The sequence below is a fragment of the Nomascus leucogenys genome, chromosome X, assembly GCF_006542625.1.
Source record: "Nomascus leucogenys isolate Asia chromosome X, Asia_NLE_v1, whole genome shotgun sequence".
In the NCBI taxonomy this organism is placed as follows: domain Eukaryota; kingdom Metazoa; phylum Chordata; class Mammalia; order Primates; family Hylobatidae; genus Nomascus; species Nomascus leucogenys.
Genome location: NC_044406.1, coordinates 50,775,841 through 50,795,577, shown reverse-complemented (window position 1 = coordinate 50,795,577; position 19,737 = coordinate 50,775,841). Strand labels below are relative to the sequence as shown.

The following is a 19,737-nucleotide window of genomic DNA, read 5'->3' as shown; positions in this document are numbered from 1 at the left end:
TTCAACAAGAAGGCCTGAATGCCAACTTCATGCCAAGCACTGTTTTAGGCATTGGGGACACAGCAGTTAACAAAAGAGACAAAAATTCCTGCCCTCACAAAGCTTATATTCTAATAGAATGAGAAAGACAAGTATCTGTCAGGTAAGTGCTATGGAAAAAAATACAACAGGGTAAGGGGACAATATTGTGTAGTGAAGGAGGTGGGTATTGTTCCTTACATACAGCAATCAGAAAAGACCTCTCTAAGGAAGGGGGCATGTGAGCCGAGACGTGAAGAAAGTGAAGGATAAGGCATGAGGATACCCAGGGAATGAGATATTCCAGCCAAACAGAGAGCTAGTGCAAATGCCCCAAAGGTGGAAGCAGTTATAAATAACAGGGAGGAAGCCAGTGTGGCAAGAACAGAGTGAACGAGGGGGGCAGTGGGAAGAGAGGACACCAGAGAGGTTGGAGGAAGAGGGGTGGGTCCCAGATCACATGGGGACTTGTGGGCCACTCTAAGGACTTAGGGTTTACCCTGAATGAGTGGGAATCCAATGCAGAGTTTGGAGCGGAAATCATGGACGAACTTCTGTCCCTGAAGGATCACTCTAGCTGCTGTGGGACAGACTATAGAGCAAGGGTAGGGGTAGGGACAGGAAAACCAGTTAGAAACGACTGCAATAATTCAGGTGAGAGAGGACTAGTGGCTTGGGTAAAGGTGACAGACTATGGTAGTGAAAAGTGGTTGGATTCTGGGTAAATTCTAAAAATCAAGCTGACAGTATTTGGTAAATGACCGAACATGGGTATGAAAGAGACGTCCAGCATGACTCGAAGAGCTTCGGCCCAAGTAGCAGGAAGGAAGGGCCTGCCATTTACTGAGCTGGGGTGTCTGTGGGAAGAGGAGCACTGGGGCAGTGAAGAGATCCAGAGTTTAGTTTCGGCCATGCTGAGTTGCAGGTATCTACCAGACATTACATGGAAATGATACCGAATAGACAGCTAGAAAATACAATACTAAGGCTGGGTGTGGTGGCTCACGCCTGTAATCCCAGCACTTTGGGAGGGCGAGGCGGGTGGTTCACTTGAGGTCAGGAGTTTGAGACTAGCCTGCCCAACATGGCGAAACCCTGTCTCTACTAAAAATACAAACATTAGCCAGACACAGTGGCACGTGCCTGTAATCCCAGCTACTCAGGAGGCTGAGGCAGGAGAATCACTTGAACCCAGAAGGCAGAGGTTGCAGCAAGCTGAGATCACGCCATTGCATTCTAGCCTGGACGACAGAACAAGACTCTGTCTCCAAAAAAAAAAAAAAAAAAAAAAAAAAAAGAAAGAAAAGAAAAAAGAAAATAAAATACTAGACTTATGGAGAGACTGAGATTGGAGATATAAAAAACAGGGAAACATTAACTTATTTAAAGCCACAGGACTAGTTTTAATTTAGGATTATGAAAGGGTGAACTATGGCTACCAAAACTATGAATAAATGCAACATTTAAACACTTGCTACATTATCATAATTACCTTTAATATCAGCATGTTTCAAATTCTCTACTATAGCAGTCCCCGCCTTATCCACAGGGGATATGTTCCAAGACCCCCAGTGGATGCCTGAAACCTCAGATAGTATTGAAACCTGTTTTTTTCCTATACACATATATGATAAAGTTTAATTAACAAATTAAGCACAGTAAAAAATTAACAATAACAGTAAAATAGAACACTCTTAGCAGTAGATTATAATAAAAGTTATGTGAATATGGTATCTCTCTGTCTCTAAATATCTTATTGTACTATACTTGCCCATTTTTGGTCCTCAGTTGACCTCAGGCAACTAAAACCTTGGAGAGCAATAAGAGGGGGGGACTGTACTATGTGAGATAATTTCATATTTTTGTGTTCTGTAATACCTAAAGCACTGTCTTACTTTCAATCAGTATGTTGATCAACTTGACTAACCTTTAAGTGTTTATGTTTACTTATTTAGCTGTATGATCGGGACAAGTGACCTAACTTCTCCATGTCTCAGTTTTCCTCCATAAAATGGGAATAATAACAGGACCTACACCACAGGTTTGCTGTGAGGATTAAACGGGTAAAGTGCTTAGAATAGGGCTTGGCACATAGTAAGCACTATATGCTTGTCTACTACTATAATTATTTCAAAATATTTTTCCCTTCCTACTATATAAAAACAATGTCAACTCCTATCCTAGAAACACACTCCCCTGGGGTTCTACAATCCTGTTTCTCCTGTTTTGTCTACTTCCTCCATAGTTGCTACTTCCCCACTGACCACTGGTATTCCTAGGGGTTGACTCAACCACCCACTTGGGCTTCAATGACCCTAGACATGACAACAACAACTTCCAAGTCTTCATCTGTGGTCCAACCATCTCTGATGAGCCATAGGCTCATACAGCTAACTGCCTACTGGACATCTTGACTTAGTAATCTCTGGGGACTTGCAAAATCAACAGGTTCAAGAGAACTCCCTCCTCCTTTCTCTGTGAAATCTGCCCGTCCACCACTCTTATCACTTTCAGTTGTACAAATTTAACCCAGATTAAAATCCAACAATGGCTTCCTATTTACCCATACAATAAAGGCCAAAATTGTTAACAGCACCTTGTCTCTTCACATACCAGCCATTTGGAAGAGTCTACCATCTTCTGGGAGTTCAGACTCCACACACCCCGCACAGTCTGCCTGAGATATCCTCCTCGTCCATGTCCCTGCACCTGGGTAACTCTGACCCTTCAAGTCTCAGCTTAACCAGTGTTGAAAGGAGGGAGGCAAACAACACATTCTCAAGAAAGAAACAATCAAACCCCCCTTATCGAATGCTCTTTCAGAAGCCCAAGTGACCCTTTTTGTAACACTCATCATACTTGGCATTACAGATGAAGACTGTTTATCTAGGAATCCAAGCAGAGGAAGTACACCCCACCCCCCAAATAAAAGTGAATTTAAAGATTTTAAAAATGAGGATCTATTTTTTTAAAACGACACCACTGAAGTAATGTGAAGAGCAACATGAGTGGCTAAGTGTGAGACATGGTGGAGGTGGGATCTGCCAGGGTGCGAGTGCCTAGGCAATACGGGATGTCGAGCAGCCCAATCTGGGCAACAAGACAGATTACAATGGACTGGTCAAAGAGGCATTTGTCATGTACCACGCCCCAGGCTAAACACTTTATGTGAACTATTTCATTCAATTCTCACAACATCTCTATGGAAAAGGTTTTATATTATTCTCATTTTACAAATGGAATTAGCTATTGAATAAGTGATGTCACTACATCTCCCACCTGCAGATTAACAGATTATCTGGTCAATACAAATTTCTCATATACAGACACACATATACATATCTGTAAGAATTTTTGTATTTTATAAAGGAGAAAAGTATGCACTGCAAATTCTGCTTTTCAAAGTGAAAACTTAAAAGCAGATGTATTTGTTGGGTTTGTTCCTTAAAAATCAGGATTTAACGTAGTTTTGTTTGTCCTGTTTTCTGATAAGCCCGAATGCCTTCAACTGGTACAAAACTACTTAATGTATTCTTTAGTTCAGTGGACTGATATATTTACAGTAGATAAAAGGTTTTATTACACATGCTTTTAAAAATCATTTAATTTCTTATATTTTACATCCTATATTACATATCACATCTTTTATGCTAAAACTTTCTTTGAAAAAACCATCATTATGCTCTGGAAACATTACTAGGACCTAGTAGGCAACGGGTCATTCTCCCCAATAAATCTGATGACCTAGCTTCCTTGCTAGATGATAAGCTCAAGAGCAGGGCTGGTATCTGGTTCACTGCTAAATCTTCAGCACCAGGCAGCATTTGACACAGAGCAAGTGCTCAAGAGATACCACTGAATCATTCAGTTAAAAGCAAAAATTTGGCATTCTCAAGCACTTTTACGGTGCACTTCACAGGGCTGCCAACAAAGCCATTATGTCTGGACAAGCAGACTGTGCACTGCCTAACTCTGGAGCTTGGGGGCAGGCCACCCTTCACCTATTCCATGGCTTAGCAAACTTTTTCTGTAAAGGGCTGTTGTAGCAGGAAAGCAGCCATAGACATTATATAAACAAGTGTGGCTTCATTCCAATGAAACTTTATTTACAAAAACAGGTGACAGGAGGATTTGGCTCATAGGCCTTAGGGTCTGTCAACCTGTAACACAGATCATGTTGTGATTAGCACCCCCTGGAGTTGTGCTGTGAGTCTGGCTCTGGGTGACATTAATTTAAATCTTTTAAAGTGCTCCCAAGCCTGGACACAGACTTCATAAACCTTCCATAATAAATGAGTGACAACTATCTAGCCATAGACTAGAAAGGGAATACTCTCTGAAGCCTGAGGCTAGATGCACAGTGCTTCTCAATGTGGGGTGTATGTGTGTATTTTGGATTTGAAAGTTGAACATGACAAGAGAGTAAGTAATATCTTACCTGGAGACTGTGTGTGCATCATAGAGGGAGACTGATTGACTGTGCTATGATAAGATGTAGGGGGTGAAGTAAGAGGATAAGCACCTGATGTTCCTGGTTGCTTTGGAAACGGCTGAAAAGAAGAAAATTAAATGTTGGTAAAATGGCCAACTGCATGAAGCATTAAGAGTGTGGCTTTCACTAATTATAGCTACAGTGTTAATATTTACACACTTTGTTGGTTACCAAACAGGAAACATGAAGTATAAAAGTGTGCAAAATACACACACATCACCAACACAAGTCTTTATAAACCTCGACTTTCGGAATGTTTTAAAATAGCAACATCCTCTTTCCCGATCTTGCAATGCTATCCCTCAAGATGTTTTTTGCTCATTTTCTATCTAGCATATAACTGATTTATCTCTATTATTTATCTACCATTTCATTGATTCTAAGACATTTTCCCCCCACACTTTAACGTCTCTAAAATCAGGGTGTGTCTTTCCATTTATGGGATGTTAGTTTAACTGGCAGTGTTTTTTCTTTCTGAGCAGTAGATAAAAACTGATGCATCTTACATTTGGTGGCATTTAGTATCAATGAAATGTGGTAGCTCAGCCTGACCTTTACTCATCTTTATCACTATCACAAGGTAGTTGTAACATTTTACATATTTTCTAGTGGCAAACGAGAGTTTCAGTTGTTCCTGTTTCAGTTTCAGCTGTTTCAGTTTCAGTTGTTCCAGTATCAAATATTGGAAATAATTATCAATTTTTTTCTTAAAACCATTTTTTGTGGGTGTGGAGTGTTATCTCATTGTAGCTTTAATTTGTATTTCTGTGATGGCAAATAATGTTTGAATACCTTTTCGGTGCTCATTGGCCACTTGGACATCCTATTACGTGAAATGACTTGAATCTTTTATCTACTTTTAAAACCAGATTGTCTACTTTTTTTTTTATTGATTCTTTCTAAGCTATCTTAAAGAAATTATAGAATTCAGGCTAACTCACAAGCTACAAAATCATATATTTGCCCATACTGTTTTATCCAATAATGTAGAATGTACCTTTATGTTTGGAGATGTAAGCCATACTAACTTGTTAATTAAAACTATGATATTCATAAACTTTTATATTTTCTTCCTTTCCTTTCTCATGGACTAGCTTATGCACTAAAACTGCAATTTATATAAAAGAAGAAAAACTACCTGCTAACATCAAGTAAAATGTACATGAATCCCTTTATGAGCATTTTTTTCTCACAACGTCTTATCAGGGAGATGAACAGTTTACAAATAGAAGCATAGCACAGATATCTGATAAACAGAAAAAAACTGAAAACTGAAACTGCTCAATAAAAGGCTCAATCTTTAGGAGGTACGTAAAGCCAAAGCCACCGACTAAAGACATTTAACCATGGCAGATGAATATTCTTTTAAAAGGATTCTGACTTGGTGTTGTCAAACTTTTTAACTTAAAAACAAAACAAACAAAAAAGCTCTACCTATAGGTTGAATACAGAGCAAGAAAAGGCAGAAAATTCCTCAAGTTTTCCCAAAGTGACAAATCATTCTAACTTTTCTAGAATATCCTAACCTTTGGCCAATCTACCCACTTCTAATCCTTCTGTCTTAGCCTGCAACTATTTTCCTACTTAGAAATCTCATGTTCAGTATGAAATGCTACTGAGTGTATATTGCTCTTAGCCAAATCAGAATATCTAATAAACTAGCGCTGCAGGCTCTCACTGTGTCAAATTATGATTTTTTCAGTAACAAAAGCACTTTGGGAGGCCAAGGCGGGCAGATCACCTGAGGTCGGGAGTTCGAGACCAGCCTGACCAATATGGAGAAACCCCCTCTCTACTAAAAATACAAAATTAGCCAGGTATGGTGATGTGTGCCTGTAGTCCCAGCTACTCAGGAGGCTGAGGCAGGAGAATCACTTGAACCTGGGAGGCGGAAGTTGTGGTGAGCTGCGATCACGCCATTGCACTCCAGCCTGGACAACAAGAGCGAAACTCCATCTCAAAAAAAAAAAAAAAAAAAAAAAAAAAAAATCATTATAGAGGGGCCAATGAACAACTTATTTTGGGAGAGGGAGAGAATAATGGACCACATTCTCCCTCCATTCCCCCTATAACATTGGCCCTGCTACAGCCATGGTCATCAGCCAGCCCATCTCAGTTACTTCTTTCCCCCAAAGGATGTGGCTCATCCCCTGCTCCGTATCAGGTACAGGAAAGATTGAAAATGCAAGAAAGTGGCTTCCACAAGAAAAAAGCTGCTCTGATATCCGCTGGGCCAAGGTACTTCTCTCCCATGGTGGCCCAGCATCTTCAGAGGGCTAGTATCTCATCTGAGTCAATGTCTGTCACAAGAGCCCCGCACCTCAGCTACACAGAGACATTCGCACAGGCCTTTACCGATCTTCCCTGTTCTACATGAAGGCCAAGAAGGGAAATAGTGAGAAGGCAAGTAACCCTAAATAGCTGCCAAGAACAATACAGCTTCCACAAAACCCTCCTTCTAGTAAGAATCTAGTACTTTTTCAAAGATTTAAGCACTGGAAAGTTGTAGTCACTAAGTAGCTAGACCAGAAGCTAAGCAATAAAATAAGCTAAGAGGATTCTCTGCACAATGCTGGTTTCAAAAATGCTATTCATGAAAGCTTCTGGGTGAGAAGCAGTGAGCTATTTTGTAAACCAAAAATAAAGGATGTGCCAAAGAGCCTTGCCTACAGGCTGTGTGCTCATATACAACTAAAAATGAAGCCCCTGAAGACTCTGGCCCAGAGTCTACAGCCCCATTGAGGATTTTCCAGACTAGGGAGTCACACAGGACTGTTGAAGGGCTAAATGATCACTGTTCACCTTCTGTTTCAGGAGGGTCAGTGAGAGAACAATGGCTAGCTTAGGGGCCTGTTCAACTCTCAGACATGTGAAGGTGACAGGACAGAACTAAAAGCTCTTATGGTTCTATAATGTGGCTTATCCAAATGGTCTGAGGACAGAACCCTGAAAATTTGTCCACCTGTTCTCTGTAGGAGTCCCTACGGAACATCGCCAGACGTTTAGTCCACTGTGCTCTACTTTAATAACATCTGTCCTTCAAGACAAGGTGAGGAAACTCTCTCAAAGATCTCAGATCCTGCAGATGATATTTTCATCCCTGGAATCATGTAACATCATTTTAAGTGTGTGAATGATCTGAGATTAATGCTGTTTCCAACACTACTCATTTCTTGTCACTGGAAGTCTCCTCCTCGCCTCCTTCTGCAACTCTTTATTTCATAAATATTTCCTGGGCATCTCGGGCCCACCAAGGACCTCCTTGTCTTTCAATGAAGTCTTGACACCTATAGAACCTGCGAAGTTACAGAAATGTGATACCACGTGGAATTTTGGCTAGATATTACCTGTTGCTGGGGTGGTGGCTGGAGCTGCGATATTAAAGAATCCATCATATCTCCTCCTATAGGAGAAGGGGGATTATCGTCCTCATTTACAGACCTTCTTCTAGCATCCTGATTGCTGTCAACAAACATATTCAGGAACGTCTATGGATATAAACAGGTAAAATTTAGATTATTTTACCTAACATTATTAGTAAAATATTTTAAATTATTTAGAATATTTAAACAGAAACACAGTATGTTGATCCTTGAAGATCGTTACTAGGACAACCTAGAAGAAATATTGTTAATTTTGAAGCGGGAAACTGAGGAAAACAGTTAACAAAAACAGCATCTAAAAAAAAAGTCATATCGACTAAGAAATATTGTGTGAGCAAAAAGTTGAAGAAAGAAGTACATCCTGGCACCTCTTACCATCAGATCATAATATTTTCTTATTAACTTCTAATCCAGAAATGGGGGTAAAAAATGAAAAGCATATTGGCCATAACTTCAATGACTTGGAAAATTTCCCAGCTAGTGAGCACTCTTACTTTTTAAACTAGAAAATATGAAAGGAAAACTGAGTAAGAAACGATCCAATTTTTTCCTTTTTTATATGATTAATCTTGAACCATTAAGAGTGGGACAGCCTTGTTTTACATATTGTCAAAACTGAGCAAAGCTATCAGAGTTTGTGTTTCAAGCACAGATTCTCTTTAACACTCCTCACAACCCCAGTATTCAAATATACATATATTTAAATCATAAGCTTATCAGAATCACTAGAGAGCTATTAAAAGTCCATAATGGGCTGAGCACGGTGGCTCATGCCTATAATCCCAGCACTTTGGGAGGCCAAGGTGGGAGGATCCCTTGTGAGACCAACCTCGGCAATAATGGCAAAACCTAATCTCTACAAAAAATAGAAAAATCAGCGAGGCATGGTGGTGCACACCTGTGGATCCAGCTACTAGGGAGGCTGAGATGGGAGGACTGCTTGAGCCCGGGAAGTTGAGGCTGCAGTGAGCCGTGATCCCACCACTGCGCTCCAGCCTGGGCAACAGAGCGAGACCCTGTCTCAAAAAAGAAGTCCACAGTCTACTTTTAATTAAAGATGATGGGCTCACAACACACATTGCATTCTTTCCCCACTAAAACTACTGGAAAAAATTTTTTGAAGCAATAAGTAACAAAGACAAAAAGAATGGGAGAAGAGAAGAAACAGCAATACATCCGGGAAGCTGCAAAGCAGATGGCTGAGTAGCAACTAGAACCATCCAATGTGAGAAAGTTGTATCCTAAGTAAGCCGTGGGAAAAGCCAAGAAGCAAGCTATTTCCATCCAGATCTCCGAGACACTTTGGAACTGGCAGTATCAGGCACTGATATGGTTTGGCTCTGTGTCCCCATGCAAATCTCATCTTGAATTGTAATTGAATTGTAATCCCCATGTGTTGAGAGAGGGATCGATTGATTGGATTACGGGGACAGTTCCCCCCATGCTGTTGTGATAGTGAGTTCTCACCAGATCTGATCGTTTTATAAGTAGAAGTTTCCCCTGCTCTCGCGCTTCTCACCTGCAGCCACGTAAGGCATGCTTGCCTCCCCTTTACCTTCCACCACGATTGTAAATTTCCTGAGGCCCCCTAGCCGTTCTTTCTGTTAAGCTTGTGGAACTGTGAGTCAACCAAACCTCTTTCCTTTATAAATTACCCAGTCTTGGGTACTATCTTTACAGCAGTGTGAAAATGGACTAATATGGGTACCTCTGGAAGTGGGGATAAAAGTAGGACTAATAACAGAAGGACTAAGTGAAAGTCTAAGAGACACTTAGACCCTCCCAGATCCTCTGCTATTCTCACTGAGCTCGGTTGATCTCTTCCGCCCTGGAGGAGGATCTCTGACTTGAGGGATGCCAAAGACCAACTCAGAGAAGGACTACTATATAAAAAATGGGGATCAAAGTCTACATAAATTTGAGAATACTCATTTTCTCATTTGACTTTCCCAATATTGAGAGCCAGATGCATACCATCTATGCAGAAGAGTTGGATATTCCTGTCTTGGTACTCACAACAGCCCAACAAAAAGACCTAAAGCTACTGATATCGGGAGTTTCCCAAAGAAATGGCCCAAGGAGATCATCCTGCAATGAAGACCACAGTCAATAAGTCTTACCTTTAAATAAGAGCAGAGACTTAAGAATCACTTAACATTTGAGGAAAGACACTAATATAAAAGAAATCAATACCACACCCCCGCACACACAAAAGCAAGGTGAATAAAATAGAGATTATGTAGGATAAAAAGAAAAAGTAATGTTGTCATATAATAGAATGTTTAAAATGAACATTTAGAAACAAAAAAAGACCTTCTGAAAAAAATGTTTAAAGAATGGCCAAAATAAAATATTGGTAGAAATAAAAAATAGAGGGATTAGAGGAAAAAAGTGAGGTATCTCCCAGAAACAAGAGGCAAAAAACCAGAAGAAATAAGAAAATTGGAGGACAAGTCCACAATGCCTAGCATCAGAACATTAGGAGTACCTGAACGAGCTAACAGAGAAAACAACGGAGATGAACCAAGAAATAGTGCAAGGAAATTTCCCAAAGCAAAAGGATATTAAGTTTTCAGACTGAAAGAGCCCACTCAAGTCACATAATGTTCAATAGTGTGAACTCATTACACATCTCAATAGTCACAATGGAAGCTAGGAGACAATGAAGTAGTACCTTCAAAATTTTTACAGAAAATGATTGCAACCTAGAGTTCTTTATCTAGCCACTTCAGTTAGATGAGGGTAAACTAAAGATGCTTTCAGGCATATGTGATTTCAAATTAATTCCCCACCCCCCATGTACCTTCTCCCAGTAATCAAAACAATGAAGTAAACCAAGAAAAAAAAAAAGGCGCCCACCACACAAGGCATGCAATGTGCAACATAAAAGAGAAATGAAGGAATCTCCCCTTTCATCCTTTTGCAGATTCCTAAGTGAACACCGTGTACAAGGCCCAGACTGCTACCAGTCCAAATTGGAGCAGGTCAGAGGCCTATTGAAGAGATTTCTTCAAGATGAAATCAGTAAGTTATCTTGATATGTTTGAACATACTAAAAGGAATTACATAACTAGGGGAGAGTTTAAGGTTAATTAGTGATAGGTACTACAGAGAAAGCGAAACCAAAAAAGACCAATTAATAATTCCCAATAAAATAAAATGTTGAGCAAGACAGGAAAAATAATCACAGTAAGCTTGGTTGCAGCAGCACTTACATATTCATAACAGTGCAAACGCTGAAAAATAATCTAATCAAAATTGCTACCTAACTATGTTACAAAGATAGGAGGAAAGACAAATGTGTTTATGCACTGACAGCAGCCTGGAAGGGGGAAGGCACACATAAAAAAGAATTTAATAAGAATTAAAGCCTGGGCAACATGACGAAACCCCATCTCTACAAAAAATACAAAAATTATCTGGGTGTGGTCCCAGCTACTGGGGAAGCTGAGGTGGGAGGATGGATTTAGCCATGGTGGTTGAGGCTGCAGTGAGCCATGATCATGCCACTGCACTCCAGCCTGGAGGACAGAACGAGACCCTGTCTCAAAAAAAAAAAAAAAAAAGAAAAGAAAAACAGAAAAAAAAAAATAGAAAAAAGAATACTCATCTTCCACTGTGAGAATCAGATAATGCCCTCAACCAAAAAGTAAACAAATAGCAATGTAGGCATTCTACTTAGAGATAAAGATATAAATACCAAGAGAATCAGCTATATAAGAATTGAAAACAGGGCATCTGGGGAGCAAGAAAATGACAAGAGTGGGTTGCAGGAGACTATTTTACAAATCAAGCCTTTTAGATTTATTTGACTCTAGACTAAAAACACATACAACTGAGCTATCACATCAGTTAACCACTCTGGCAGTTGTGGTCCAGGACCTTACATTTTAAAACAGCATCAGGCCAGGCACAGGTTACTGTGATCCTAGCACTTTGGGAGGGTCCAGGACCTTACATTTTTTAAATGCATCAGGCCAGGCACAGATTACATCACGCCTGTAATCCCAGCACTTTGGGAGGCTGAGGCAGGTGGATCACCTGAGGTCAGGAGTTCCAGACCAGCCAGGCCAACATAGTGAAACCCCATCTCTACTAAAAATACAAAAATTAGCCAGGTGTGGTGGTGCATGCCTATAATCTCAGCTACTGGGGAGGCTGAGGCAGGAGAGTCACTTGAACCCACATGGCTGAAGTTGCAGTGAGCCAAGATGGTGCTGCTGCACTCCAGCCTGGGTGACAGAGTAAGACCCTGTCTCATAAATAAATAAGCATCACAGTAGAATTGATGACCAAACCTTTTCAAAAATCAATGATAAAAACTACTTTTAAAGTTCCAAAGACCAAATACAACTGTTTTTAGTATCTTCACCCTGCTGATCAGAAGGTAAGAATATAAAGAAAAATACTTTTCATCATCTCATACACATAAGCACAGCACTTTATCAGAACTTCTAGCTCCTTCAGAATGACATTATAGAGATGATGAATTAACACTGCTACTTACTAAATTTAAAAAGGAATTTTTTGCTTTTCCCCATTATTTCCCCCTCAAAGAAACTATTTTAGAGATAATTTTTATGTTTACTCATGTTATAACACTAAAGTCTGTTACCTTTAGTCCTGGTGCAGGATAGAAACCTTCAACTAGTTTGCTGTTATCAAAAAGACTATAGGCACCATCCCGTATTGCCACAACACCTCGACTCCGGCAGTATATATCAATGCAATACATGTTCCTGAAGGCCAGTCTGATGTGGGTGGACGACTGTGGCAGAATGGAGAAGCACTGGTAGGCAGTGTTGGTTCTCTGGGTCAAGCCCAACATCGGCACAGTGGGGAGTTTGTTGATGGCATTTAATGGAGCCTGAGTATCAAACAGTACCTATAAGGAACAAACACAGTGAGAGCAGCCAGTTTCTGTACAAATGTTAAAACCTCAGAATTTTCAGTGTATAACTGTCAAAAATGAGACAACGTCCTTCTGGCACATTCCATAAAACTTGCCCTTGAAGAGAATGCAAACTAGATCACTGGGTCCACGTCGAATCAAAGAAAATTCTCAAAGAAGTGTTCAAGATATAAAAGACTAAAGTTATCAGCCTTAGTCATTAAAGACAAGTCCCCATGATCTTTTGAAGAGTTTTGCCTGAGACACTAAATGCTGTTTTTTGTTTGTTTGTTTTTTGAGACAGGGTCTCATTCTGACACCCAGGCTGGAGTACAGTGGCACAATCACGGCTCACTGCAGCCTTGACCTCCCCAGGCTCAGGTGATTCTCCCACTTCAGCCTCCCAAGTAGCTGCGACTACAGGCGTGCATCGCCACACCTGACTAATTTTTGTATTTTTGTAGAGACAGGGTTTTGCCACATTGCCCAAGCTGGTCTTGAACTCCTGAGCACAAGCAATCCTTTCGCCTCAGCCTCCCAAAGTGTTGGGATTACAGGTGTGAACCAGCACGGCTGGCATACTAAGTCTTATTTTTAGACAGAAAATAAACTTAATTACCTGTAATAACTGAACCACATTTGGTGTTTTGTTGAACATTTCTTGAAGCTGATGGAGAATGGTATTGTGACAGTTACTACAACCTGAGTTTGGGCCAACAGTTCCCAAAGAAATGTGGAATTTTTGATGGATTGAATTCCATTGGATACTAATCTAAATAAAAAAGATTACATGTTTCAGAAACTGAGAAAGTAACAGATTCAAGTAGGAGAAAAAAATGTTAAAAGTAAGGCAAAACGCCAAAAATCTAAATGGATTTTTTTTTTGGAAAACAAGCAATAAAATAAGACTGGATTCGAACTCCAGATGTGCTGTTAATATTGAACAGTACATTCCCTGACCATGTGTTAGTCCTCTTTTACTAAATAAAACAGAAAGGCACTAAAACAACTTTATTAAACTTTACTTGAAAATTATCATTAGTGTTTCTTTTCGTTTTTCTCTTGAACTGAAGAAGAGTCACACTCTTGGTACCATTAACTAAGGAGCACTGTCATAAAGGGAAAAGGCGCCACTCTGGACCTAGATACACTTGGTTAATTGATTTTAAAAAGCTCAAGTAACCTGACATTACTTGACGTAGAAGTCTAGAGAGAAACCAGCTGGCTGCATTTTTATACTACATTTCTAGGACTTTACATATGAGGTGGGAAAAAAATAAAGAACTATAGGTTACAGGAAATAGTTCAAGATTAAGATAAGATGAAACAATGTTAACATTCATGTGACCAAAAGCAAAAACATACCATATTGTTATAACCACTCATATACAATTTTCCTTACAATAATCACATTGCCAAGCAAATTTGTAATCAGTGAAGAAAAAAATACAAACACCATCAGTACATTACCTTGTCCAAATTGCTTCAAGATTATATACCCCATCACAGGGTATTATTTTTGTTTTCAATTTTAAAGAGTTAAGCATTATGGTTTACTATATTTATAGCCACAAAGCATTTAAAATTTACCATTTTATCCCTAACTTTCACTTGAGTTCTTACTTATATTAAGGTAATTTTCACGTTTTTTTAATTCTTGATTTTTAAAAGATTCATAAGACAGGAACTTCAGCATTTTAATCAGACTTACTGAGCTTCCCTTGGTGGTTCCATAACACAAGATAAGTTTTCGGTAATTATAAACACGAACTTCTGAGAAAATATTTAGATGAGCAGGTATGTCTAAACAGAAGGAAACAAAAAGGAGATTAATATTATACATGTAAAATTTTTAAATATAAATTTGAATAAGAGGGCATTTTGGCAATATTATATGTCCAGACAGGTCTCTAGTTAAGTAATTTAGTTTTTTAAAAAAAGCAACAGCATAAATAGATAATATGCTTCCATTTCTACAAAAGGGGGCAAGGGTAGGTGAGATATACTGAAGCAGTCTAGCATAGTGGTTAGAGGGTTCCAATTCCAACTCTGCCACTCACTAGCTATGGGACTTTATGCAAAGTTCTTAGTCTCTGCAACTTGTTTTCTTCTGTAAAATGAGGAATAATAACCACCCTCATGATTGTGATTGTGAAGACTGTGAAGATAACTCATTTGTTAACACAAGCAAACTGTTTATAATATTGTATGGCACACAGTAAATAAGCACTATTATTATGATACAGTATACCTGTGTGTAAAATTTTTGCAAACAAAAGAAACTTAACAGTGGTTGTCTTTAGGGGAAGAAAACTGAAGTCTGAAGTGAAAGGAACACTTAAGTTTTATTAGATACACTTTCTGATTTTTTTGCTTAGAACCCTGTGCATGTTTTACTTCTTCAGTTAAAAAAAGGGTGAGGGCTTTTTTTTTATTTATTTAAAAAGGAGATTATCTCTACACGTACCTGGTAGAGAACGTGCAAATTCCAACACACACTCATATAATCGTGCAATGCTATTCCAGTCATTAAGAAACATTTCAACCACTTTTCTACCACCAACAGGCTCAGACAACAGATTTTCATATGTCAGGTAAACGTGCCGGGATGGTCCTACAGGATTAAAAGAGAATATTAATAGTAATTGATACTAAAAAAATCCAGAAATATGCAAAGACAAAATGTGTGAAACATCTCACCTTGCTCCCTGGTAGAAGTGCCATTAAGTGGACAATTTGCAAACACTAACTCTGCTACCCAAGTGCGGTTATTTCTACCTTGTAATCGGAAAGTGCAATCAAGAAGAGAGCGGTCCAGAGCCTTTTGGGTTTCCTCACTTATACCCTTACAGGGAGGAATTCTGGTGATAAAAGACAGCATATGAAGTATACTTTACACAGACAAAGCGCAATGTACACAATGACAGACAGGGTATGACATTAGAGCTTCAGTTCAAACTCCACTTCTAGATACCTTCTGCAAAGGAAGGAAGCAATTCACAGCAATTAATAGTATTTAATCCATTTCCATTCACATCAATATGGATTAGAACTCTCATTTGAACAGTGATGTTTGTCTTTATTCATAATTTTGTTATTTAAAAAACACTACAATTCTACAGAATGAAAATCAAGAATACTGGTTTTCTACAAAATCTATCTAGAACATCCTCAAGGAAAAGCTAAGGGGACCAAATCCTTATAAAACCACTATTTGAAGACAGGATCATACAGTACAAAGAATAAGGGCCTTGGAGTCAGAGACCCACATTCTAACTCTGACTCAGCCACATTTAATGTCTCTGAATTTCCCAACTACAAAATAGAGATGAAGAATTACTTTATGTGTCACTGATGAAGAAAATGAAAGTGCTTATGGTGGCTGACACAGCAGGTATTCGTATGTTTTGTTTTTTAAGAGATAGAGTCTTGCTGTGTTGCCCAGGCTAGCCTTGAACTCCTGAGCGATCCTCCCACCTCAGGCTCCCGAGTAGCTAGAATTACAGGTGCATACCACCAAGCCTGGCCCCTTGCAGTAAAACCAAATCTTGGTCACTGACTGAATAACCATGATAAAATTCCAGGTTTATTATCCCCACTTTGCCACCTCCTCTTCTGTAGAGGTAACTCTTATTTTCATAGAGCTTTACATGTGTTAACTCATTTAACATACATATTGTCACACATACATCACATATACAAGAGGAATGTAGTAGACTGGTGTCTTAAAATACCTACCTATCCATTTTCCTTCTACAGCTTTACAAACTATCTCATTGGTCATAAAACATTATGAGGTAATACATTTTAGCTATTCATGAGTTATTTCAGTAAGAGATGAAATAATGAGATTATTTAATTATATATAACCTTTAACTCACACAGAAGGTGGTTAATTCTCAGATTTGGTATAATAAATACCTATATTGAGGCAAAAAAACAAATATAATTGGAATTAGGGAATCTTGGTTCAGACCCCTTAATTCAGAATATAACAAAGTTTCTCAGTCTTAGCAGGATTGGCATTTGGGGCTGGAAAATCCTTTGTTGCGGGGTGACGGGGCTGTCTTGTGCAGCCCAGGCCTCTATCTACTAGGTGCCAGTAGCACTTCCTACTCCCTCTTCTCAGTTAATGATCAAAAACATCTGCAGACATTGCCAAAAGCCCCCTGCAGGGCAAAACTGCCCTGGGGTTGAGAACCACTGACCTGGAATAAACAACTTAAGAGAGCAAAAAACAGATTGCATGTGCTAATTAAAACTTCTATCACAGCTCCTCTTCAATATACAGCTTTTGAAGTTTTTCAAAAGTTAATCTTTCACACTACATACTTTTTATCACTACCAGAAAGATTTTGTGCAACTGTATTTTGGGTAGTTATTACAGAAATTGCATAAACTACCTATCTGTTCTTCAACTTGACAGTTATACTGAGGACTTGCCTGCCCTTACCCCTCAGGACATAGCCCTCCCCATAGGAGTTATTAAGCTGCCAATTCAGACAGATTTTTAAATCTCAAGTTTGAAAATATAAATGCAGTACATTATCCTCCTTTCAAATAAAACAGGTTTTTCACAAAATCTATCTAGTTAGAAAAGGAAAGCACAGAAGCCAGTATGTGTTCAAGTGAGAACTAACATCAGTGTAAGCCTCTTTTCCCATTTATGCTCTTAGGGACAGTGGAACCCTGAAAGTGCATTGTATATCACTTTAATCTGTGATGCAGATACAATGAGCTCTACCTCAAAGAACTCATAAAATAGTTACTTGCTTTTAAGGTTATGAATGGAACAGAATGAATAAAAATAAACTGTAATTTTTATCTTCCCAGCATGATCATGTGAGGGGAAAAAAACAACAACCCCAAACCAGGTTCCCCAAAAGGAAACCAAACAAAATTGTTACAAACTTAAAATACTGCAAAATACTATTATAGTAGCCAAAAATTACGAACCGAGGAAGGTATTTTCTGGACAATGGATTAACCAATCTGAAAATTTTTACCAATTCAAAAATGTCTGATTTACACAGCTGCTCCTAACCAACTTTTCTCCTGTACTTCTCAGTACTAAACAAATTGAGGAGCCAGGCTATGGTCTTTTAAGGTCTGGCAGATGTGTGTCAGCTTTGTCGTGAGGGCTTTTACAAACATCATTAACCCCACTATGGCCCTGCGGTGCAAAACCAGGGAGATCGCTGAAAGTGCTAGCAAAAGCAGCATGAGTGTGCCTAAAAGGAAAGTGAAGAGGTTTTTATAAAGATTGCACACGTGTATGAAGGACAAGCTGGGCCACACAACTTGCCAAAAAAGGAGCTGTGCCTGTGCATTATCAGCATAAGCTACAGGAGGCAAAGAAATAAAATGGAGGAAATGAAAAACCCTCGTGGGTGTGGCCAGAGGACCTTTAGTACTGCGCATGACTTTGACATGAGTTCAACGAGAACGTGGGAAGTTTGCTGAAGCGTTCAAAACTAGGCACCATGAGCACGCTGCTCTCGCAAAACTTGTGTCCCAAGCCTCATTTGGGTTATAGGATCAAGGCTCTTGAATTTGCACAAGGCAACAGGTCCATGAACCATAGCAATCGAAGACATTTACTATGATACATTTGATACTATGATTGCAGAGATGCATCAAGGAGGCCTGCTCAACAAATTTTCAAGGAGATAAAGTAGAACAAGAACAGAATGTATTTCTGGCAAAGAGAAGGAAAGTGTGCCAATTTTAAAGCTTTGAAGTATCAACTCATATTCATATTCAATATTAATATATCCAGGACTAAAAGCTTGTTACGAGAGTTTCTAAAGAATAAATGCATGAGTCCAATTCCATATTAATTAGATCTATACAGGATTTTAATAAAATCATGTTGAGACATTTATTATTTACTTTCTTCTTCTTCACTTCTATACCCTACCCCAATAATGGACAGCACTTACTGGACAAACAGTCATCTTTAACATATCCATTTATATATATTTTCCTTTACATTTTAAAATAAAGAAAACAAAAGCCAAGATTAAAGACTTTAAGAATTATTATAAAATGAAGCTAAAAAATATAAAGTACTTCCTTCCTAGGTAGGACTCTTACGCATTCTCTTGAGTTCAAGAAGAAAGGAGACTGAAATTTCTCTTGTAAAATTGCCGAGAACAAGATATTTTTAAAATCTCACAAACCATGACAAATACAACTAAGAGAATAGAATGCAAATGTTAACATTATCAACTTATCTACAGGTGCCAAGAAGAGTAAAAAGAGAAAAAAATCTATATTCAAGGCAAAGCAATTCAAAACCAAATGCAATTGAAAGTATTGCAGTTTCCTACTGATTTCCATTATAAGACTAGTTCTCTCTCTCTCCTGAAAACGTTTTTGTAGAAATGGTGTTAGACAGCCAGGAAGAGGAACTATTCTAGTTCTTCAATTCTGTAGCATCTAAAGTGAGCACTAATGACACATGGGTTATGTGACACTATTTGCTAGCTCTATCTACCTTCCACAGAAACAGATTCCTAGATAACAAATGGTAAAGCCCCACGGCTCAAATTGCAGAGCTGCTATGTCTTAGCAGACAGAGGAATTCAATAAATAAAAATTGCTTATATAATTTATATCATTAAGCAACATCTGGGAAACAATAAAGTGTACCCCTCCTTTGCAAAGAAACCTGTTTCCTGGACCAAAAAGATTGATCTCTTAGATGGTATTCTGGCTTTGCAAGTCCATACTGGGTCACTTTATAAAGCACATGTACCACACTAGCTTTACTTCTAAGCATCTTTTGGCTCCTCGTCCTTTGTCCATTAGAACTAAGCCCTATGCCCATCTCCTTCTGTATACTCTTTCCTGGTGATATAATTTACTACCCCAGCTCAGTTACTAACACCATGGTGATGACTTTATCTACTTCTCCTTCCCAGATCTGTTACCTGAGCTTGAAACACATC

General features: G+C 38.9%; 1 protein-coding gene across 3 annotated transcripts in view; it reads right to left on the bottom strand.

The window, feature by feature from the left end:
• Window positions 1–19,737, bottom strand: part of MED14 (mediator complex subunit 14) — an 86,275-nt gene that overhangs the window by 17,500 nt on the left and 49,038 nt on the right. For 2 of the 3 annotated variants that reach the window (XM_030806804.1, XM_003271008.3), the window contains exons 17-23: window positions 15,485–15,645; window positions 15,252–15,398; window positions 14,496–14,587; window positions 13,404–13,556; window positions 12,509–12,778; window positions 7,858–7,998; window positions 4,457–4,568 (exon numbers count right to left, since the gene is read on the bottom strand). In XM_030806804.1, the coding sequence (XP_030662664.1) occupies window positions 4,457–4,568; window positions 7,858–7,998; window positions 12,509–12,778; window positions 13,404–13,556; window positions 14,496–14,587; window positions 15,252–15,398; window positions 15,485–15,645 (1,076 nt within the window). Of the gene's footprint in view, window positions 1–517; window positions 611–4,456; window positions 4,569–7,857; window positions 7,999–12,508; window positions 12,779–13,403; window positions 13,557–14,495; window positions 14,588–15,251; window positions 15,399–15,484; window positions 15,646–19,737 lie in introns of all 3 variants that reach the window. The other variant, XM_030806803.1, reaches the window with a different exon arrangement.